A 25,679-nucleotide genomic window follows, 5' to 3' on the forward strand; every position below is an offset into this window, starting at 1 on the left:
AAAACTGGACAGCTACATGTAAAAGTATGAGATTAGATCACTCCCTAACACCATACACAAAAATAAGCTCAAAATGGATTAAAGACCTAAATGTAAGGCCAGACACTATCAAACTCTTAGAGGAAAACATAGGCAGAACACTCTATGACATAAATCACAGCAAGATCCTTTTGGACCCACCTCCTAGAGAAATGGAAATAAAGACAATAATAAACACATGGGACCTAATGAAACTTCAAAGCTTTTGCACAGCAAAGGAAACCATAAACAAGACCAAAAGACAACCCTCAGAATGGGAGAAAGTATTTGCAAATGAAGCAACTGACAAAGGATTAATCTCCAAAATTTATAAACAGCTCATGCAGCTCAATAACAAAAAAACAAACAACCCAATCCAAAAATGGGCAGAAGACCTAAATAGACATTTCTCCACAGAAGATATACAGACTGCCAACAAACACATGAAAGGATGCTCAACATCTTTACTCATTAGAGAAATGCAAATCAAAACTACAATGAGATATCATCTCACACCAGTCAGAATGGCCATCATCAAAAAATCTAGAAACAATAAATGCTGGAGAGGGTGTGGAAAAAAGGGAACACTCTTGCACTGCTGGTGGGAATGTGAATTGGTACAGCCGCTATGGAGAACGGTATGGAGGTTCCTTAAAAAACTACAAATAGAACTACCATATGACCCAGCAATCCCACTACTGGGCATATACCCTGAGAAAACCATAATTCAAAAAGAGACATGTACCAAAATGTTCATTGCAGCTCTATTCACAATAGCCCGGAGCTGGAAACAACCTAAGTGTCCATCATCGGATGAATGGATAAAGAAGATGTGGCACATATATACAATGGAATATTACTCAGCCATAAAAAGAAACGAAACTGAGCTATTTGTAATGAGGTGGATAGACCTAGAGTCTGTCATACAGAGTGAAGTTAGTCAGAAAGAGAAAGACAAATACCGTATGCTAACACATATATACGGAATTTAAAAAAAAAAAAATGTCATGAAGAACCTAGGGGCAAAACGGGAATGAAGACGCAGACCTACTTGAGAATGGACTTGAGGATATGGGGAGGGGGAAGGGTGGGCTGTGACAAGGCGAAAGAGAGGCATGGACGTGTATACACTACCAAACGTAAGGTAGATAGATAGTGGGAAGCAGCCGCAGAGCACAGGGAGATCAGCTCGGTGCTTTGTGACCGCCTGGAGGGGTGGGATGGGGAGGGTGGGAGGGAGGGAGATGCATGAGGGAAGGGATGTGGGAACAGATGTATGTGTATGACTGATTCACTTTGTTATAAAGAAGAAACTAATTAAAAAAATAAATAAATAAACTTAAAAAAAAAAAAAGAAATGAAATTGAGCTATTTGTAATGAGGTGGATAGATCTAGAGTCTGTCATACAGAGTGAAGTAAGTCAGAAAGAGAAAGACAAATACTGTATGCTAACACATATATATGGAATTTAAGAAAAAAAAATGTCATGAAGAACATAGGGGTAAGACAGGAATAAAGACACAGACCTACTAGAGAATGGACTTGAGGATATGGGGAGGGGGAAGGGTAAGCTGTGACAAAGTGAAAGAGCGACATGGACACATATACACTACGAAACGTAAGGTAGATAGCTAGTGGGAAGCAGCCGCATAGCACAGGGAGATCAGCTCGGTGCTTTGTGACCGCCTGGAGGGGTGGGATAGGGAGAGTGGGAGGGAGACGCAAAAGGGAGGGGAGATGGAAACATATGTATATGTATAACTGATTAAATTTGTTATAAAGCAAAAAATAAAAAATAAAAAAAATAAAAAATAAACAGAGTAGCTTGTTTCAAGGAAGAGGGATTAAGAACAACTTTTTTCTTTTAAAATTTTTCTTTAATATTTCTATTTTATGTTTTATTGCAAAAGTTGATTTAAAAAGAATGACCCCCCAATAAAATGCTAGTCATATCCTCAATGTGGTGGCATTACAGAAAAAAAAAAAATCTTTCTGATGCCAGCAAGTACTTTCAATGCACAGTTTCCCAAAGACTATTCAGATTCATTTTCATGTTCCAACCAATTACTATTACTACAATTTAGGCTAAGTCCCTGGAGGGCAGGGCCTTTTTCTGTCTTATACTCTATGCCCAGCACTTAGCCTAGTGTTTAGAAAATTGCAAGTGCTCATGAAATATATGGTGAATGAACAAATGAACAACAGAAGGAAAGACTACTCCATCTTATACAGGTACAGCCATGGGTAAAAAGATTATTTGCATTCATTCAGTTTTTATGGCATCTCCAATGTTAAAAACTGCAAGGATGCCTTGCTTCCAGAATTCTCATCATTCATCGTAGATTACATGCTCCATGGAAATCCAGTCGGAGCCAAAACCTGGTACCATATTTTTATTTCTCTTTTTCCATTTCAGAAGAAAAAGCTGTAGTTAATTCTAATTTTCCTGCGGGCAGAGGTAAAAGGAACTTTTTATGTGTGTGAAAGAATGGCACACCCCCAGCCACCTGAGGACAGTTCCTCCCAGGAACACCTGTTTGCTCCAATTGAAGCTTGTCCAAATTGAGTCCTGGGGATCAGGAGCTTGCTCTTCAAATGTCCCACCATTCTACAATATTTATTCCCCACCTGTCTGATGGCTATGATAGCTTGGGAATGCTCCAGCCAGGGAAAGCTGTTTCTTGGCCCTGGCATGGCAGAGCTAACAGCAGCTAATGTTCACCTAGAATCTGGTCTGAATCCAGTTGCCCCAGAGTTAAAAAAAAATGTCTCTTCTTTTCCTTTTCAGTCTACTAGCTTCAGCAAAGATTCTTAAGGAGGGGGAGGTAAATAATTTTTCATCCTCAGACCAATATGCTGCAAAAGTAAGTTATACCTTTCACTCTGCCTCTTAGATCTGATTTTTGGGTTTTCCACTCCTAGTCATATTAAATAGTTGCCCAATACTAAAAATGAGGATTGGTAAATTAATTTCTCCAACATGAGAATTATCAAAATCCAGGAGGTAAAAATGCAATAAAAATGATCTTAAACACATAATTTAACATGCAATTCAGGGAAGGAAAAAGATGCCCACATTAAACTCCAATTGTAATAGTGAAATAATGTCTTATTTAAAAAATTCTAGCTGTAAGAAAACTGTACATTTGAAAAGCTTACATAAAGCCTTATAAAATAGGAGACCTTTTATCTCCTCTAGATCCATGAGCCAGAAAATACTTTATCTATGCAATTTCAAGGCACATAAAAACCCCAGTGAATAAATAAAATGCTCTTGTTTTCTTTATACAGAAGCTTTAAAAATTATCCATATAAATAGCTTGGCCTTGAACAGACAGATTAAAAGACCTAAAGGCTATGGCTTCAGATCACATATACAGAACAGAAAATGAATGCTTTTCTTTATCGGCTGGGCAAGTTTGCTACTAACTAAACCTCTATAAACGCATTTGATGAGAAAGATTTAACTGGAATATATGAAAAAATTCAGTGTTTTAAAGTGATACACTTATCAACGAATTAACGTGCCACAATACAATAGTTCATGTACTCTGGCAACATTCTTTGCATCTATTCACCAATCACACATATAGAAGGTATAGTTAATATGCAGTATAATTTCAAAGACTATAAAATTTTATAAATACATAATTTTAGTCAAGGGTATGAAAGTTCTCAGTATCTTTCTAAAATTGGGGTAAATAAAATGTGTGAAAAGGTTTTTCATATTTGTTTATAATTAGAACTACTGAGGTGACTTCAAGCCTTTCTTACTTATTTGAAGAAAATCTTAAACTCCACTGCAATTAAAAAAAAAATTCTCGAGAAGACTTTGGATCATATTTACTTTATAAGCAGATGCAGTTACAAGTTGTTAACTTCCTATATACCCTCAACACAGTTGTGGCCAAACAGATGTTTCTAACACATCCTCCTGCCCCCAATTCAAATTCTGCTGCTGGAAGTTATTACCTTGAGGCTGCCATAAAAAGGGAAGTGGCGTTACCCCATGTGTGGCTTAAGAATCAGGCAGTAACTTTTAGGCCAGGTACCTGCCATCTCCTCTATAAAGTCTTACCTGACCGTGGGCCCCAGGGATTTCTTCTTCTTGTCCCCACTTACCATTTTATCTCTCACTGACTTTACAGCACAAGTTACTATGTATTGTTGTTTCTTAAAAATATTAAGGTACCTAGGAGTAGAGTTCTGAGTTTGTTGAATCTCTGATGACTAACGGATTCCCTTTGACACAGTAAACATTAAATATTTGCTGTTGAAGAAGATGCTGCTAAGGATATTGCTGTTAAGAGGCTGCTAAAAGCATGGTTTCTGAGGCTAATACCAGGGTATTGGTCCAACTTTGCTCCATCTTGGTGGAATGACCTTGGGCAAGACTCAACTTTTGTAGGTCTCAATTATCTATAACATAAGGATAATAATGACGATACCAAATCACAGACTTCTTATGAAGGTTACATTAAATGAAATAATATATGTGAATGTGCCTTACAAACTATAAGGCCCTATATATATTTTACTTGTTCTGACTGTCTTTAAGGACTTAATTTTGATAAACGATCTGATTTCCCAAAGAAAGCATCCTTGAAAAGTTTCTTGTTAAACTTTGTAGAAAATTCAAAATAAGTCTTTCTTGTAGACCAATACATTTCAAATAAGCCAGAATATCAAAGTAATTAAGTGGTTTTTTAGCTAAGACATGGTACACAGTTTTGTGACAATATCTCGTTTCTCAACTTTTTTGAGTTGGTTGTGGACTATTTAGAAAATTTTATGGAAAATTCTCAGAATGATGCATATACACACATACACAAATATTTTCAGGAAACTCCAGTGGTTCAGAGACTCTGTGAAACCCACCCCAGGATAGGGACCACTGCCTTATGCCCTGAGACAGAGAGCATGGTTTTATGAAAGTACTTGGGGACCTGATTCAGACACCTCTGACTGATTTGAGAATTAAAAAGCTGATAGGTTTTTTTTCATCATGAAATCATTAAGATATCAGACGATGGAAACTAGAGTGGCTTTTTCCTATGTAAACTATAATTGTATAAGAAACTATGCTGTTCTTTCATAATTCTAAGCCTCTTCAATGCTCTTTTAAAATTTTTCATAAAATTTACCATTGTTGCATTTTTCCCATTGATATTCATACTTCAGTTCCAAAGTTCTTCACATAATTTTACAAAAGAAGCCACTAACTTTTTAAATAGCATATTGAGGTTAAAAAAAGAAAACGCCTCCTGTCATTTCAGCTACTACCTTGCCAAAAAATGTTAGAGATAATTAAAAAAAAAGAAAAGAAAACAACCTCAATTAATACAAGTAAGGTGGCCAACTTTTGCAGTTTAAGAAATATTTTAATTACATTTCTGGATATTGAATATCTTTCTTTATAAACAGTGTTTTCTTTCTTTTTTGTTTCCATGAATGCAAAGAATTCTTTCTTAATACCTAGATGACAAAAATCTCAAGATGTACACAGTTGTTTCTTATTATGGCTTCCCTGGAAAACATTTCTGGGAAAGCACAATTCCCAGCCACTTACTTTGTTTACAACAGACAAAACTGCTTGTGTGGTATAAATAGGAGTCTGTCCTTAAATGCTGCTGAAAAATAAAATACAGCCATGAAAGGGGAGCTATTTCCTGCCCCCAAGGTGGCTTAAAAAAAAAAAAAACTTAGCTACTTTAGGAACAGCACCAAAGCATAAATAATAATTACCAATTGCCACACAATAAAAGAGTAATTTTACAAAAAAAAAAAAAAAAGAAAAAAGAAAGAAAAAAGTGGCTACATATTCCAGAGATGCCCTCAGAATTTTCAGCATTAGAAGGTTTTCTTACCCTGCAAGATTATGAAACCCCTTTTTGTCCTCCTGCATTTGCGATGTATATCTATAACTCGTTCTTGTTTGTGCAGATAAGCCTCGCCTTGTCTCCCTAACTGCACTTTCAAAAGAAGATTCACAGTTGTTTGACTTTTGATCTAGGGAGCAGCTAGCTCGACCACCTGCACTGTGCATGAGCTGTTACTGAGCTCGCTTTGTCCCATTTTATAACACAGTGAGCCTTTTAAAATTGATGTGTGAATACACTAATTTACAATGTGAGCGTTCAAACAAAAAAAATATGGCGGTGGCGGCGGTGGTAGTGGCGGCAGCAGTGGCAGCAGAAGAGGAAGGGGGAGACTGGTGAAGCGGGAAGCCCAGACACTTGCTTTATAAAGTTCAGATACCGTTCACTGCCTCTGGTATTTAACGAAACAGATGGCCAAAGGCCTCCCTCAGCTTACCATGGAGCAGACAGGGGTGTAACGGTGTGCGGGCATGGAAAATGTTGTTTGGTGATGGTATATGTTAATCAATAGCCCTTTACAAGGGGGGTCGAGGGCTCCATTACTTGTTTATAAGGAAGGCCTAGGGCTCCCTGCTTCCAGTTAAGAGCTCAAGGCTGCATTCAAAGGAAGTGTTAATGGTGAAGGTGACGTGCACCCTTCATATTCTACATTGCGTTAAAGGATGGCATGTTTCCTGGGGAAAAAAGGGAAAATCATAAAAGAAAGGTAATTCGCGAATTAGCTCAAACTGTGGCTCACAACCAAGGAAAATATAAGATGTTTTTCCATTGTGATTGAATAATGGACAAAAATATTCTGTTATTGTTAAGTTACTTATTTTATCTTTGAAAGAACATGTTTACATTGCAGCCAAGGGGTTTCAACTAAATTACATCCAAGAACCTAGACAGCAACTTTGAAACTATTCTTAGCCATTCTTCCAAAGACCATTCATTGACCAGGCCCAGGCTGGGGGAGCGTGGCCCTGTGCTAAATGCAATGAGGCTCCTGACCGCCAGCGGCTTACATTCCAGACCTGAGGACTCTTAAGACAACTGGTCACACGGAAACTCCTCATTCCCCTCCAGGCAGGGATCTGACATGAGACCTGTCACCCTCTCCCAGTAACCAGTCTATCAAGGCCTGTCTCAGCAGCATGAAAGGCTATGCTTGACCTTAACTAAAGGGTACTTTCATTTTATCTAACACCGTGGGCCCTCTGACTGTGTCTCCTGCTTTGCTTTCAGGTAGGACATTTTCCACCTGTCTGGATATCTGCACAGGCATTTGTTGACAGTCCATGCTTTGGGGGGAGTAAAGTGATTCCTGGCTTTGTTTTCTCTTTTACTTGGATATCCTCCCCTACTTATTTCAGCTGGTTGCACAATATTGTGGGGAACCGTATAAAGTCCCTTGGGGGATGAGGGAGGGGATAAAAAAGATCTAGAAGAAAATGAAGACTTAGTCATTAATAACTAACTACAATGTACACAGTGCAAAGCAGAAGATGTTAGAGTCTTGTGAGAAATACAAACTACCCTGAAGGATAAGAGCAAAGACAGCTTGTTTCTGGCTGGGAGACTGATGAAGGCTTGATGAAGAGAGGGGTAGTTCACCTGAGAGCCCGAGTAGAGATAAAAGTTCACCTGAAACATTCTGAAGATAACATCTGTTGTTTTTGCCCACCCAGGATTTATTCCCCTTTTTAGTAAAAGCTCTGGATTGTTCTGAGGTAACTGCTCTCAGTCCGTGTGTCCATCTGCTGCATGAGGTTCCAGGTCTAAAACATCAGATCATAGATTCATGGGGACCGATTCAAAATAGTGGGATGTAGTAAGGGTTTGTTCACTGTTTTCAAGAACCATCCAGAATGGTTGTCTGACTCTCTGTGAGGCTACTAATTCTCTGTAGAAGAAGGGTAACAGTCCAGCACGGTAGGAAAAACAGTCTCTGGAGGCAGACTGCTTCTACAGCTGGATAATATTTACCAGAAGTTCCTTATTTCTTAAAATGGGAGTAATGGTATCTGCCTTACAGAGATATCATGAAGATGAAACAAGATAATGTATACCAAGTGTCTAGAACAGTGACTGCTACCTAGGAGGTATCGGTGAGTGCATACGTAGCAGTGGTTTTTGTTATTAAAAGATAGAGTGTGGTGTAGAATAATGGCTCCTAAAATTCTGAATATCCCAGACCAATAAACTGTGGGGAGAGGGGGGAAGGTGGGAAAACTGATGGCTAATGTTTAGTCCTTCCAAGGATTTCCTTTTCCATTTGCTGTAACAATCAACTATTTTAAGGAAACTGTTGACTACCACAATTATTTTACAGAAGAAATGGAATCATGACAAAGAGAGCAGATAACAGTAACAATTTGCATAATGAAAACTCACTAGTTTGTTTTAACTCTTCTCATTTCACTACTAGTTAGTGAAAACTGACTCTGAGAACCTTTGGTGTAGTGCATTCAAAAGAGACAGCTAGGGCTTCCCTGGTGGCGCAGTGGTTGGGAATCCGCCTGCCAATGCAGGGGACATGGGTTTGAGCCCTGGTCCAGGAAGACCCCACGTGCCACGGAGCAACTAAGCCCGTGCGCCACGACTGCTGAGTTGGCACTCTAGAGCCCGTGAGTCACAACTACTGAGCCTGCGTGCTACAACTGCTGAAGCCCACACGCCTGGAGGCCATGCTCCACAACAAGAGAAGCCACCGCAGTGAGAGGCCCACGCACTGCAATGAAGAGTAGCCCCCGCTCACTGCAACTAGAGAAAGCTCGTGCACAGCAATGAAGACCCAACACAGACAAAAATAAATAAATAAAATAAATGAAAGAAGATTGGTTCAAGATGGCGGAGTAGAAGGACGTGCTCTCACTCCCTCTTCCGAGAGCACTGGAATCACAACTAACTGCTGAACAGTCATTGACAGGAAGATACTGGAACTCACCAAAAAAGATACCCCACATCCAAAGACAAAGGAGAAGCCACAGTGAGATGGCAGGAGGGGCGCAATCACAATAAAATCAAATCCCATAACTGCTGGGTGGGTGACACAAACTGGAGAACACTTATACCACAGAAGTCCACCCACTGCAGTGAAGGTTCTGAGCCCCACGTCAGGCTTCCCAACCTGTGGGTCTGGCAACGGGAGGAGGAATTCCTAGAGAATCAGACTTTGAAGGCTAGCAGGATTTGATTGCAGGACTTTGACAGGACTGGGGGAAACAGAGACTCCACTCTTGGAGGGCACACACAAAGTAGTGTGCACATCGGGACCCAGGAGAAGGAACAGTGACCCCATAGAGACTGAACCAGACCCACCTGCTAGTGTTGGAGGGTCTCCTGCAGAGGTGGGGGGTGGCTCTGTCTCACCATGAGGACAAGGACACTGGCAGCAGAAGTTCTGGGAAGTACGCCTTGGCATGAGCCCTCCCAGAGTCCACCATTAGCCCCACCAAAGAGTCTGGGTAGGCTCTAGTGCCGGGTCGCCTCAGGCCAAACAACCAACAGGGAGGGGACCCAGCCCCACCCATCAGTAGACAAGTGGATTAAAGTTTTACTGAGCTCTGCCCACCAGAGCAACAGCCAGCTCTACCCACCACCAGTCCAGCCCATCAGGAAACTTCCACAAGCCACTTTGATAGCCTCATCCACCAGAGGGCAGACAGCAGAAGCAAGAAGAACCACAATCCTGCAGCCTGTGGAACAAAAACCACATTCACAGAAAGATAGATGAGATGAAAAGGCAGAGGGCTATGTACCAGATGAAGGAACAAGATAAAACCCCAGGAAACACAACTAAATGAAGTGGAGATAGGCAACCTTCCAGAAAAAGAATTCAGAATAATGATAGTGAAGATGATCCAGGACCTCGGAAAAAGAATGGAGGCAAAGATTGAGAAGATGCAAGAAATGTTCAACAAAGATCTAGAAGAATTAAAGAACAAACAAACAGAGGTGAACAATACAATAACTGAAATGAAAAACACACTAGAAAGAATCAATAGCAGAAAAACTGAGGCAGAAGAACTGATAAGTGACCTGGAAGACAGAATGGTGGAATTCACTGCTGCAGAACAGAATAAAGAAAAAAGAATGAAAAGAAATGAAGACAGCCTAAGAGACTTCTGGGACAACATTAAACGCAACAACATTCTCATTATAGGGGTCCCAGAAGGAGGAGAGAGAGAGAAAGGACCCAAGAAAATGTTTCAAGACATTATAATTGAAAACTTCCCTAACGTGGGAAAGGAAACAGCCACCCAAGTCCAGGAAGTGCAGAGAGTCCCATACAGGATAAACCCAAGGAGAAACATGCCGAGACACATAGTAATCAAAATGGCAAAAATTAAAGACAAAGAAAAATTATTGAAAGCAGCAAGGGAAAAATGACATATAACGTACAGGGAACTCCCATAAGATTAACAGCTGATTTCTCAGCAGAAACTCTACAAGCCAGAAGGGAGTGGCATAATATACTTAAAGTGATGAAAGGGAAGAAACTACAACCAAGATTACTCTACCTGGAAAGGATCTCATTCAGATTCGATGGAGAAATCAAAAGCTTTACAGACAAGGAAAAGCTAAGAGAATTCAGCACCACCAAACCAGCTCTACAACAAATGCTAAAGGAACTTCTCTAAGTGGGAAACACAAGAGGAGAAAAGGACCTACAAAAACAAACCCAGAACAATTAAGAAAATGATAATAGGAACATACATATTGATAATTACCTTTAATGAGAATGGATTAAGTGCTCCAACAAAAAGACACAGGCTTGCTGAATGGATACAAAAACAAGACCCATATATATGCTGCCTACAAGAGACCCACTTCAGACCTAGGGACACATACAGACTGAAAGTGAGGGGATGGAAAAAGATATTCCATGCAAATGGAAATCAAAAGAAAGCTGGAGTAGCAATACTCATATCAGATAAAATAGACTTTAAAATAAAGAATGTTACAAGAGACAAGGAAGGACACTACATAATGATCAAGGGATCAATCCAAGAAGAAGATATAACAATTATAGACATATATGCACCCAACATAGGAGCACCTCAATACATAAGGCAACTGCTAACAGCTACAAAAGAGGAAATCGACAGTAACACAATAATAGTGGGGGATTTTAACACCTCACTTACACCAATGGACAGATCATCCAAACAGAAAATTAATAAGGAAACACAAGCTTTAAATGACACAACAGACCAGATAGATTTAATTGATATTTATAGGACATTCCATCCCAAAACAGCAGATTACACTTTCTTCTCAAGTGTGCATGGAACATTCTCCAGGATAGATCACATCTTGGGTCACAAATCAATCCTCAGTAAATTTAAGAAAATTGAAATCATACCAAGCATCTTTTCTGACCACAACGCTATGAGATTAGAAATCAATTACAGGGAAAAAAACCGTAAAAAACACAAACACATGGAGGCTAAACAATATGTTACTAAATAACCAAGAGATCACTAAAGAAATCAAAGAGGAAATCAAAAAATACCTAGAGACAAAAATGAAAACATGACAATCCAAAACTTACGGGATGTGGCAAAAGCAGTTCTAAGAGGGAAGTTTATAGCTATACAAGCCTACCTCAAGAAACAAGAAAAATCTCAAATAAACAATCTAACCTTACACCTAAAGGAACTAGAGAAAGAAGAACAAACAAAACTCAAAGTTAGAAGAAGGAAAGAAATCATAATGATCAGAGCAGAAATAAATGAAATAGAAACAAAGAAAACAATAGCAAAGATCAATAAAACTAAAAGCTGGTTCTTTGAGAAGATAAACAAAATTGATAAACCATTAGCCAGACTCATCAAGAAAAAGACGGAGAGGACTAAAATCAATAAAATTAGAAATGAAAAAGAAGTTACAACAGACACTGCAAAAATACAAAGCATCCTAAGAGACTACTACAAGCAACTTTATGCCAATAAAATGGACAACCTGGAAGAAATGGACAAATTCTTAGAAAGGTATAATCTTTCAAGACTGAACCAGGAAGAAACAGAAAATACGAACAGACCAATCACAAGTAATGAAACTGAAACTGTGATTAAAAATCTTCCAACAAGGGCTTCCCTGGTGGCGCAGTGGTTGGGAGTCCGCCTGCCGATGCAGGGGACATGGGTTCATGCCCCCGTCTGGGAAGATCCCACATGCTACGGAGCGGCTGGGCCCGTGAGCCATGGCTGCTGAGCTTGCGCGTGCGGAGCCTGTGCTCCACAATGGGAGAGGCCACAACAGTGAGAGGCCCGCGTACCGCAAAAAAAACCCAAAAAAACAAAAAACAAAAAAACAAACAAAAAAATCTTCCAACAAACAAAAGTCCAGGACCAGATGGCTTCACAGGTGAATTCTATCAAACATTTAGAGAAGAGCTAACACCCATCCTTCTCAAACTCTTCCAAAAAATTGCAGAGGAAGGAACACTCCCAAACTCATTCTATGAGGTCACCATCATCCTGATACCAAAACCAGAAAAAGATACTACAAAAAAAGAAAATTACAGACCAATATCACTGATGAATAGAGATGCAAAAATCCTCAACAAAATACTAGCAAACAGAATCCAACAACACATTAAAAGGATCATACACCATGATCAGGTGGGATTTATCCCAGGGATGCAAGGATTCTTCAATATACGCAAATCAATCAATGTTATACACCATATTAACAAATTGAAGAAGAAAAACCATATGATCGTATCAAGAGATGCAGAAAAAGCCTTTAACAAAATTCAACACTCATTTATGATTAAAACCCTCTAGAAAGTGGGCATAGAGGGAACCTAGCTCAACATAATAAAGGCCATATATGACAAACCCAAAGCAAACATCATTCTCAATGGTGAAAAACTGAAAGCATTTCTTCTAAGATCAGGAACAAGACAAGGATGTCCACTCTCACCCCTATTACTCAACATAGTTTTGGAAGTCCCAGCCACAGCAATCAGAGAAGAAAAAGAAATAAAAGGAATACAAATTGGAAAAGAAGAAGTAAAACTGTCTAGAGCTAATTAGAAAACTACTAGAGCTAATCAATGAATTTGGTAAAGTTGCAGAATATAAAATTAATGCACAGAAATCTTTTGCATTCCTATACACTAATGATGAAAAATCTGAAAGAGAAATTAAGGAAACACTCCCATTTACCATTGCAACAAAAAGAATAAAATACCTAGGAATAAACCTACTTAGGGAGACAAAAGACCTGTATGCAGAAAACTATAAGACGCTGATGAAAGAAATTAAAGATGATACCAACAGATGGAGAGATATACCATGTTCTTGGATTGGAAGAATCAACATTGTGAAAATGACTATACTACCCAAAGCAATCTACAGATTCAATGCAATCCCTATCAAATTACCAATGGCATTTTTTATGGAATTAGAACAAAAAGTCTTAAAGTTTGTATGGAGACACAAAAGACCCTGAATAGCCAAAGTGGTCTTGAGGGAAAAAAACGGAGCTGGAGGAATCAGACTCCCTGACTTCAGACTATACTACAAAGCTACAGTAATCAAGACAATATGGTACTGGCACAAAAACAGAAATACAGATCAATGCAACAAGATAGAAAGCCCAGAGATAAACCCACGTACATATGGTCAACTAATCTATGACAAAGGAGGCAAGGATATACAATGCAGAAAAGACAGGCTCTTCAGTAAGTGGTGCTGGGAAAACTGGACAGCTACATGTAAAAGAATGATATTAGAACACTCCCTAACACCATACACAAAAATAAACTCAAAATGGATTAGAGACCTAAATGTAAGACTGGACACTATAAAACTCTTAGAGGAAAACTTAGGAAGAACACTCTTTGACATAAATCACAACAAGATCTTTTTTGATCCACCTCCTAGAGTAATGGAAATAAAAACAAAAATAAACAAATGGGACCTAATGAAACTTGAAGCTTTTGCACAGCAAAGGAAACCATAAACCAGATGAAAAGACAATCCTCAAAATGGGAGAAAGTATTTGCAAAGGAATCAACGGACAAAGGATTAATCTCCAAATATGTAAACACCTCATGCAGCTCAATATTAAGAAAACAAACAACCCAGTCCAAAAATGGGGAGACGACCTAAATAGACATTTCTCCAAAGAAGACATACAGATGGCCAAGAAGCAAATGAAAAGCTGCTCAACATCACTATTATTAGAGAAATGCAAATCAAAACTACAATGAGGTATCACCTCACACCAGCTGGAATGGGCATCATCAGAAAATCTACAAACAACAAATGTTGGAGAGGGTGTGGAGAAAAGGGTACCGTCTTGCACTGTTGGTGGGAATGTAAATTGATACAGCCACTATGGAGAACAGTATGGAGGTTCCTTAGACAACTAAAAATAGAATTACCATATGACCCAGCAATCCCACTACTGGGCATATACCCAGAGAAAACCATAATTTAAAAAGACACATGCACCCCAATGTTCATTGCAGCACTATTTACAATAGCCAGGTCATGGAATCAATGTAAATGCCCATCGACAGACGAATGGATAAAGAAGAGGTGGTACATATATATAATGGAATATTACTCAGCCATAAAAAGGAATGAAATTGGGTCATTTGTAGAGACGTGGATGGATCTAGAGACTGTCATACAGAGTGAAGTAAGTCAGAAAGAGAAAAACAAATATCATATATTAACGCATATATGTGGAATCTAGAAAATGGTACAGATGAACTGGTTTGCAGGGCAGAAATTGAGACACAGATGTAGAGAACAAACATATGGACACCATGGGGGGAAAGTGGAGTGGTGATGGTGGTGGTGGGATGAATTGGGAGATTGGGATTGACATGTATACACTGATGTGTATAAAATGGATGACTAATAAGAACCTGCCATATAAAAAAATAAAATTAAAAAAATTTTTTTTAAATAATAAAATAAATTTTAAAAAAAGAGATAGCTAAGTTCATAGTCTAATTCTGTACATTTCTATGTATATGACTATGGATAGTTTACTTCACTAAGCATTGTTATTCTCATCTGTAAAATGGGGATACGATGCTTCCTTCACAGGGCTCTTAAGGATTAGATTTGATGTGTGTAAAGTATGGTTAGGGTCAGACACACACCTAAGGCAGCTAGTAGAGTTATCATTGATAGATAACTTTAGATGCTGTATTCGAATGTCTAAACACAATACCAAAATTCTATGTTTAAAGCTACAAGAATGTTATTAAAAAGAAACATATATAAAGAAATCCAAAGTCGTTCTTTCATTTGGTAAAAACATCATCCATGTCAGCCTTGAAGGGGTCATAGGATGAAAGCAATGAGTTAAGTGTATGGTAATAAATTTACTCACACAATAAGGACCAAGGTTTTTAAAAAATAATTTTCTCTTTGTAGCATTATTCTAAGCTTAGAACCTAAATCTGTTAAGTGTAAAGAATCTGCAACAAACGGAACCATTTTGTTCTGAAAGAATAAGCACTTGATTAAAAACTGAAGAATATCTTAGAGGTTAAGACTTTGCTGTACTAATTTCAAGTCAGGGCCCACTCATGTTCACAGCTAGTAAAAACAAGCCAAGAAAGAGAAATGACATAAAGAGAGAAAAGCAAAAACCAGAAAAAAAGTGAAAAATATAAATGTAAGACACTTTGCAGTGCATAAAAATTGAGAGTAAATTCTCAAGGACATTTTTCTCACAAGTCTTGAAAACTCTCCACTGCTGAATTTTCAGACATCATAATAAGAACAATTAAAATATAACAAAATGTTTCCTGGGCAAAATGGGGGGGGGCGGGGATGAATTTTTAAAGAAGAGGAAAAGTCATAGCATATTTCTTTAAGAATAAGTTTGTTTAATAAAAAAATTACATATCTATTGCTTATAGAAATTGCATTGGTATTTCTGATATATTTACCCTTAGGAATCATTCTGACAGTACATTTAAGTTTTCCAGATGTTTTTACCTGTCTTCCTACCAAAGCAACAAAACCATGTTTAAAATGTAAAATGTGATAACAATGATAGGTGGCAGTTATTCCCCAGATGGGCTCAGAAGTAGCTCTAATAAAAATACATGTATTAAATAGTAAGAGGATTAAGTTATTCCAGTTATAAAATAAATAAGTCATGTGGATATAATATACAGCATGGAGAATATAGTCAATAATATTATAATAATTTTGTATGGTGACAGATGGTAACTATATTTATGGTAATCATTCTGTAATGTATAAAAATATTGAGTCACTATGTAGTACACCTGAAACTAATATAATAAATCAATTATATTGCAATTAAAAAAATGTATAAATAGTGGTAGCTGTGTCAACTTCATTTAATCCCATCTGTTTTGTTTATATTATAGATTAGTTACAAAACACCTCTCAACAGCTACCTATTTAAGAAAGTTACTACATACATGATGGAAGGATAAACAGAATTCACTTTTTCAAGGAAACATTCTGCTATTGTGTGTGTAATTCTGCTATTCTGTATTGTGTGTATGTGTGTGTGTGTGTAAATACTAATACTAATAGCAAATATTGGTAGTGTGCATGAGAGAGAAAATTGTTTGATATTAAGATAATCATACAGAAAAGGTGTTTTAAAAAATGTTACATATGTCATTTCCTTTCATAAGCCTTTTGCCAGCATATACATGTGGTCAATGGGCCAACATAAACTTGTAACATTGTCCTCCAAATTATGTCAACAGAGATTTCAAATTATAACTCTGTTACATTTCTAAGGAATCCTTTAGATACTTTTAGAAACAAACATACAATTACTAATAAATTATTCACTCTTCAGAGGCAAAAGGAAAATAGAATCATGATGTCCTTTGTTTGCTGACTGAAAATCTTGAGAACTGTTTTCATTTTCACTTCCTGCTGGTACTGTTTGATCTAATAAGATCTCCCAGTCAAATGTATAAGAAAAAATATACACACCAACGTGCACGTACAGGCAAATATATATGGAGAGCAACACTGAAGCCTCTCAGTGCTACCTGAGGCACTTTAAAGACAACCAGTTAATGACAGTCTAATTTTGTGGAAGTCAACGAAAAATCCTTTTTTTTTGACCCCCGTCATCGCAGGAATGGTCATTTGTTTCACGACAATTTTCATTATTATCTGAATACCACTTTATTTAAAACTCTGTCTACAGAGTCAGGAAATGAACAGTTTGTCCCCAGGTAGCTCTTCATCTTATGTCAAGACAGAAGAAAAATTACTTTTCAGGAAATCAGCTATATCTGCATTCTGATGTCAAGTTTTACTAATATAATTTTGAATGGACTGGTTTTTTTCCTTTGTTTTCTTTCTTTTGGTGATATAGTACAGTTACATGAAGAACATTTATTTAGGTTGAATCAATTGCTCTCTCCCTAGATATGTCTCAATATTCTCTGCATAGTTTAGTTTCTTTCAAAACTTATGATTCTGTAAGTCATCTTATTTCTCTATTTTTTTCAAACTTATTGGTTGTATAGCTACTTAAATCATATTTTCTATAGGTTCTTTGTTTTCCTGGCACCCTTTTTAATGATCAGTAAGGATTAACTGGACTTGTAGAATCTTCCATAGCTTCCTTGAAGACTAGATGATTTTATGAATTCCTATGCTACTTTATATGCACATATTCTCTACTAGACTGAAGTACTCTGAAGGCAAGGATCCAAACTGATTTCATTTGAGGAGCCCCAAGTCCTTGTATTCAGGCATGAAATACTTACTGAGGAAGTGAATAAGGAGAAAAAAAGAAAAGAAGGAAGGAAGGAAGAAAGGAAGGAAGGAAGGAAAGAAAGAAGGAAGAAAGGAAGGAGGGACGGAAGGAAGGAAGGAAGGAAGGGATGGAGGGAGGGAGGGAGGGAGGGAGGAAGGAAGGAAGGAAGGAAGGAAGGAAATGTGTTTTTTTTTTAACCCCATTTGAAGTTAACAAAAGATTAAAAAGCACAAATGGTAGTGGCTGCCACTTACTCAGTTTTATTCTCCTATCTACCTTTGGTCACTCTTACAGAAAATCGGGTGGATTATGTACAAACATTGGCACTGATGGAACACTGGTTTCACCTGTCTTCACAATAGACATCAATATTAGCAAAATGACTCAAATGAGGGACCATGATATACCATTCCTGTTCATTTTACAAACTTAAAAACAACCTAAGTTTAAAAATAATCAGCAGTCTTTCTTTTAAATAAAATAATTCCTTGGTTTGGTATATTGTAGAATACTTAACTATCTTCAGTCATAAAGAATTCATCATATGAAAATAAATAAGCTTATGTTATATGCAAGTAAACACCTACCCTGAACAAAGAGGACATTCATTTCTTGTATGCATTTATACATTTATACTGATAAGCACACTGTTCAATATTGTAACTTTTCTTAAATCAGAAGCACCTGTTGACACATGATATAGCTGTGTAATTTTGGTAAGATAACGTGACTTCTCTTTCTGAAATAAAACCCCACCAGTGCTGGAATTGAGTGCCATGTGAATGGGAGGGATGTAACAGGAAGCAAAATCAGAGCAGTAAATAGAAGACTTCCTATTAGAAACATAATCCTGGTTCCACTTTCTAGAGACTGTTTTTCCAGGGAATAATAAAAAATAATGAAGTGAAGAAGTTGGTAAAATATTTTTGCCTGTTCCCAAGTCCAAAATAAATTGTATATCATGTGGGATAGTAATTAGAAACTAAACCAAAACCACCATCTACATTTGGCTCCCGAAGACTCAGGTTATAGCATTGATTAAAAGTACCTGGATACCTTGGCTGATACCAAGATCCCAGTTGTGCTTAGTGAAAAACACAGTTACCAATGTGCACAGGTGGACTTAAGGGTTTCCTTGGCTCAGACATAGCAAGGTGATGTCCATCTGGGGATTTTTATTTCTGTTCATACTCTAGACAGAGCCCAAAAGGAGATGAGTCAGTGATTGACTGAGTCTGCCTACAAAGAGAACCCCAAGAAGATTTCAGCAGAGTAATCTTCTTCTGTAGGCTTATGAAACAACCCTGTTAGTATGATTTTTCTAAAGAAAGCCCAGTCAAAGGTTACAGAAGTGGTTTGTGCTTCACCCTCTCTAAATGACTTGCAAATTTATTCAAACACAATATGAGGAGATGCGTTATTTGTTGAAATAACTGTCTGCAGTGTCCTGCACAAAAGGGTGAGGTACATCAAGCAGAAATGTGGACAGAAATACGTTGGTTTAGAAACCCATAAATCCTTATTTGAATCTGCCAACCTGAAAGCCACATAGAGCCTGGATAAACTATTTTTCCTAAATGCTACATCTGATTAAGCCATACCATTAAATGACAGCTGAACTTTAACATTAATATGATATTATTTAAATAACCACATGATTTTTTTTTACACTAAAAATGATGAATGATTTCTGGACAGCTCAACTGACATAAAGCGGGAGGACTCTTTAATGAGATTTGACAAAATGGAGACATATGCAGAATATTCGTTACAGCTCACATTGCAGGGGCCCTCCCAGGGAAGCAATAGAGAATTTCCCCCTTTTTTTCTTTTTTATTGTTTATATGCACTGAAGCATTCCTTTCAATTGCCACTTCTATGTGGATTTTGAATTTTTCTAGGTCGTTTACATATTACCCCTAATCAGAGAATTTGGTGGTTTATGGTTTTGAATTGGGGACTGTGGGTGTAGGAAAAGGGGTGGCGTGTGGAGTTGTGTCAGCGTGGGCTGGAAGTGTCCCAGGAACTTAACCTTGCTCCTGAGTAGCCTGATAGGGAAACCACATCGCTACATTGGCCTATAGAAGACTAAGTGACCATACCTTTGACTGATTATTATGCAATCAATCTCTAACACAGCAAACATACTTTTAGCAAATTATTATACATGGATACATGATCAGAGAAGACTGTACTTATTTTCAAATAGCTGTCACTATAGCATCAATGATAAATAAGATTCTCTTTTTAAAATTCCAATTAAGCTATTCTAGAGGCGATTCTCAACATTGCTCATTCATATTTCTATCCACAGTTCCAAACTGAAGGTTATGCTAGATGATAGTCTTATTTGGTAGATTCTGAATGCAGTAATTCCATGCTGAATATACCTAAGTCAAAAATGACCCCAATTTTCGGAACAATGAAAACATTTCTCACTCCCCTCCAAAATTACAGAACGCAGAATGTTACCTACATGCATTCATTTACTTTCACATACTCTCCCAAATATCTTCCATCAATCAAAGGTTAGTTTCACATATAAAACATTAACATTTGTTTGCCCGCACATGTGACTGCACACTATTCAGATACTCTTTAAATTTAAAAAATCTTTTTTAAGTATACATAAACTCAGAATGTTTCCCCAGACTCTCTTAAAGAAGAAATGAAAACAAAGCAACAGAGGGCAACGCTAATACCAAGTGTGCTCCCGGTACTGCAGGCCACCATTCCCTCTACAGCAAGGAGGCTATCAAAATAGAAAATAAAATCAGTCTGCTCCTGCCATGGGGCCTTCCTCAGGCTATGAAAAAATACTTCATGTCTAACCCTAATTTTTTCCATAGCTTGAGGTAACCCCACAAGCTCAAACCTTCTCTCTAATCTAAGTTACTCAGTGTGTGTCCCTGTCCAAACAAGAGTTAATATCAGTGCTCTGTCATTTCAAAAGGGTCTTGACACAGGGTACTAAGAGCAGAAGCTTGCATGCCTGGAACATGCCCGGTTGCAACGAGATGAAAAATATACTTAAAAAAAAAGTAAGAGAGAGAGAGGAAGATAAGTCCCTACCTGGCTCTTACCTTCTCAACATCCCTGTCAGAACCCTGGAGCTTTTCCCCAAGTTAGCATCTGTTTCCCGAAGCTAGGAGGAGAAAAGCAGCATTAAAACAGAACAAAATGAAACTTCATGGAATTAGATTATTTTTAATCTAATCTGGCAAACAATAATTTTCTTTCATGATGGAAAATCCAATTCATAAAAAATGCTTAAATACTTTAAAATACATTTTTGACACCTACATTATCTCCGAAAATTCTTAGATTTAGAAAATTACATATACTAGATAACCCCAGGAGCTTTAAATTGGATACTTGAACAGGATATAAAAGCAAATATCTCACAGGCTGACAAAGTTTAATTTATTTCTGGTAATTAATTAATATTTTCACCCTATGAATGCACACAGTCCTAGAGATATAAATGGAAGCAAAATGAATTGAGGGAAGATGAGATCAATATTTTTTAGCTTTTGCTCTGAAAGACCTGACATACCACAAAATCTTCCTCAGTGATCTTCTCCTTAGATATAACGCTAAATAAAATATCTACCTGGGGGCATTCTGGGATGGAGGCATAAAGAGTCAGCTTATTCCTTCTCCATCCCACACTCCCTTCACCCCCACTCTATATCCCTCTTTCACCCTAGCCATTTTTACACGTGCTTACACCAATGTAATTGTTACTGTCTATGCACATGCCCAAGACGTTTTACTTATTTATTTTTTTGTCTTTTCATTTACTGAATTTGTGAAAAGATTGTAGCACTTCTACTTACTCTTTCACGTGCTCTCTGTATCTTTTCTCTGTCATGACTGAGGTTTTCCAACATCTCCTGGCCAATTTGTTCTATGGACAAGAAAATTTGAGTTAGGAAAGATGACTTTGGGTGCAAATGAAAAAAAAAAAAACTTCAGAAGTACCAAAAGGACAACAGGCACAGAATTTACAGAATGCTCACGATCAATATAAAAAAACAACAGATTATTATGACCCCGACACCCTCCTAACCTAGCTCTTCCATAATCCACTTGAACTGCAATTTTATTCATTGGAAGAAAATATCTGTCCTAACTTTCTCACAAAATTTTTGTTATAGTCAAATAAGATAACCTAACTAAAAATGTTTTGAAAGCTATAGGGTACCACACAAATGCACATAATTGTATAGTACCCAAGAATCAATACACTCAATGAATAATCACTGAGGCCCTACTCTGCGCCAGCAGTAGATGTTGGGGACATGGCCAGTGACCAAGATCAAGCCCTTCCACTCACAAACTCCCGAGCTAATAGAGATGATTTAGCAGTTAAAGGATAAATGTTACATTAGAGTTCATATTTCATGGCACATCAAAAAAAGGACTGTATATTCCTTTCATGATAGAAAAATCCAAATAATAAGAATTGCTTAAATACAATAACATAAATTATATTATTGACACCTATACAAACTGAAAATTCTTCCTAGGATAGTACATTCCTAGTACATTATCTCCTCTCAGATTGACGTTAGTTTTTTATTACTAACTCCATACAATTTATCCTTAAGGTAAAATTGGATAAGATATGTGGTTCCCAGTAAAGGCATCATAAAAATGGAAGATGACACCAATAATGGAGAAGTATGAAACAACTAGAGTTGCATTTTTCTTTCTTTGCATAACAATTGCAATATTCAATTTTGTCATACTATTAGGTATTACCATGACATTAAATTCCTTTAATCAATATAATATAGCAATTTTAGAGCGTCCTTGTCCCTGCGGTGAGCCACAGCCGCCTCCCACCTCTGCAGGAGACCCTCCAACACTAGCAAACAAGGAGGATATTTGCTCTAGCCTGGAGAAATCAGATAAGACTTCCTGGAGAAATTGGGATTAGGTCTGTAAGAAGAGGTGAAATTCATATAAGCGGTTAGGAAGAAAGACTAAAACATTTCAGACCTGGAAGAAACCTCCATCCTCAGGGGCTTGGAGAAGGCTCTCTTGGAACCTGTGTGGAGGGTGTGGCCTGAGCAGATTATCTGAATCCCAATGTTGCTCTGAATTTGTGTTCAAGATTCGAGAAGATTAGGATTGCTAAGGGTCTTGGCGCTCCAGCCGGGTGTCAGGCCAGAGCCTCTTCAGGACATTGGTCCACCAGAGACCTCCTGGCCCCATGTAATATCAAATGGCGAAAGCTCTCCCAGAGATCTGTATCTCAACACTAAGACCCAGCTCCACTCAACGACCAGCAAGCTACAGTGCTGGACACCCTATGCCAAACAACTAGCAAGATAGGAACACAACCCCAGCCATTAGCAGAGAGGCTGCCTAAAATCATAATAAGGTCACAGACACCCCAAAACAACCATTGGATGTGGTCCTGCCACCAGAAAGACAAGATCCAGCCTCATCCACCAGAACACAGGCACCAGTCCCCTCCACCACGAAGCCTACACAACCCACTAAACCAACCTTACCCACTAGGAGCAGACACCAAAAACAACGGGAAGTATGAACCTGCAGCCTGCGAAAAGGAGACCCCAAACATCGTAAGTTAAGCAAAATGAGAAGACAGAGAAATACACAGCAGATGAAGGAGCAAGGTAAAAACCCACCAGACCAAACAAATGAAGAGGAAATAGGCAGTCTACCTGAAAAAGAATTCAGAGTAATGATAGTAAAGATGATCCAAAAGCTTGGAAATAGAATGAAGAAAATACAAGAAAGGTTTAACAAGGATCTAGAAGAACTAAAGAGCAAACAAACAATGAAGAACAACACAATAAAAGAAATTTAAAATTCTCTGGAAGGAATCAAGAGCAGAATAACTGAGGCAGAAGAAAGGATAAGTGACCTGGAAGATAAAATAGTGGAAATAACTACCGCAGAGCAGAATAAAGAAAAAAGAATGAAAAGAATTGAGGACAGTCTCAGAGACCTCTGGGACAACATTAAATGAACCAACATTCAAATTATAGGGGTCCCAGAAGAAGAAGAGGAAAAAAAGGGGACTGAGAAAATATTTGAAGAGATTACAGTTGAAAACTTCCCTAGTATGGGAAAGGAAATAGTTAATCAAGTCCAGGAAGTGCAGAGAGTCCCATACAGGATAAATCCAAGGAGAAACATGCCAAGACACATATTAATCAAACTATCAAAAATTAACTACAAAGAAAAAATATTAAAAGCAGCAAGGGAAAAGCAACAAATAACATACAAGGGAGTCCCCAAAAGGTTATCAGCTGATCTTTCAGCAGAAATTCTGCAAGCTAGAAGGGAGTGGCAGGACATACTTAAAGTGATGAAAGGGAAATATCTACAACCAAGATTACTCTACCTAACAAGGATCTCATTCAGATTCGATGGAGAAATTAAAACCTTTACAAAGAAGCAAAAGGTAAGAGAATTCAGCACCACCAAACCAGCTCTACAACAAATGCAAAGGAACTTCTCTAAGCAGGAAACACAAAAGAAGGAAAAGACCTACAATAACAAACCCAAAACTATTTAGAAAATGGTAAAAGGAACATACATATTGATAATTGCCTTAAATGTAAATGGATTAAATGCTCCCACCATAAGACACAGACTGGCTGAATGGATACAAAAACAAGACCCGTATATATGCTGTCTACAAGAGATCCACTTCAGACCTAGAGACACATACAGACTGAAAGCGATGGGATGGAAAAGATATTCCATGCAAATGGAAATCAAAAGAAAGCTGGAGTAGCATTTCTCATATCAGACAAAATAGACTTTAAAATTAAGACTATTATAAGAGACAAAGAAGGACACTACATAATGATCAAGGGATCAATCCAAGAAGAAGAAGATAAAACAACTGTAAATATTTATGCACCCAACATAGGAGCACCTCAATGTATAAGGCAAATGCTAACAGCCATAAAAGGGGAAATCAGGGCTTCCCTGGTGGCACAGTGGTTGAGAGTCCGCCTGCCAATGCAGGGGACACGGGTTTGTGCCCCGGTCCGGGAAGATCCCACATGCTGTGGAGCAGCTAGTCCCGTGAGCCATGGCCGCTGAGCCTGCGCGTCCGGAGCCTGTGCTCCGCAACGGGAGAGGCCACAACAGTGAGAGGCCCACGAACCGCAAAAAAAAAAAAAAAGGGGGGGGGGAAATCAACAGTAACACAATCATAGTAGGGACTTTAACACCCCACTTTCACCGATGGACAGATCATCCAAAATGAAAATAAATAAGGAAACACAAGCTTCAAGTGATGCATTAAACAAGATGGACTTAATTGATATTTATAGGACATTGCATCCAAAAACAACAGAATAAACTCTTTTCTCAAGTGCTCATGGAACATTCTCCAGGATAGATCATATCTTGGGTCATAAATCAAGCCTTGGTAAATTTAAGAAAATTGAAATCATATCAAGTACAGGAGCTGTAAGTCACTCCCTCAATCTCTTTGCCTCCTGGAAAATATCTTAGCATCCAAAGTACTAATCCCATCTGGCAAAAGAAGAGATATTGGCAAGAGTGCATATATGTCCTGGTCTTAACAGGCAAATACCATGCATTTGTTGGAAACAGAATTCTTTTTTAATTACTTATTTGCTACTTTCCATTTTAACGCTCCACTAAAGAAAATTCCAGGCCAAACACATTAGAAATGTTTATACTTGTAGAATGAAAAAAGTTACATACAGTTTTTTCATTATGTGTTCTCCTACCCCAATCAAAACAAAAGAAGGCAACAAATTAAGAGGGGATTATTTTATGATCATTGTCAATAACCTGCATTGCATGCATGATTTCAAAATTTTTCTATTATGTAAAAATAATCATAAATTCTAAGTTTTGATTGCTTTAATAATGTCCAGTTAAATAAAATAGTACAAATATCATTGAAAAAAAAAGAGGGGATTATTTTTATAATAGACTATTTTTGGACAGAATAGACATTTAGGGATTATTTCATTAAAAAAATTAACATTGTTAAGATTTATTTTTCTTGAACAACTAAGGTGTAA

General features: G+C 37.7%; 1 protein-coding gene across 4 annotated transcripts in view; it reads right to left on the bottom strand.

The window, feature by feature from the left end:
• Positions 1–25,679, bottom strand: part of VTI1A (vesicle transport through interaction with t-SNAREs 1A) — a 377,277-nt gene that overhangs the window by 150,851 nt on the left and 200,747 nt on the right. For 2 of the 4 annotated variants that reach the window (XM_081231828.1, XM_081231829.1), the window contains 2 exons: positions 21,465–21,535; positions 20,709–20,770 (listed from right to left, as the gene is read on the bottom strand). In XM_081231828.1, coding sequence (XP_081087954.1) covers positions 20,709–20,770; positions 21,465–21,535 — 133 coding nt within the window. Of the gene's footprint in view, positions 1–20,697; positions 20,771–21,464; positions 21,536–25,679 lie in introns of all 4 variants that reach the window. The other 2 variants (XM_081231830.1, XM_081231831.1) reach the window with 1 other exon arrangement.

The sequence above is a fragment of the Mesoplodon bidens genome, assembly GCF_964165515.1.
Source record: "Mesoplodon bidens genome assembly, chromosome: 1".
Classification (NCBI taxonomy): Eukaryota; Metazoa; Chordata; class Mammalia; order Artiodactyla; family Ziphiidae; genus Mesoplodon; species Mesoplodon bidens.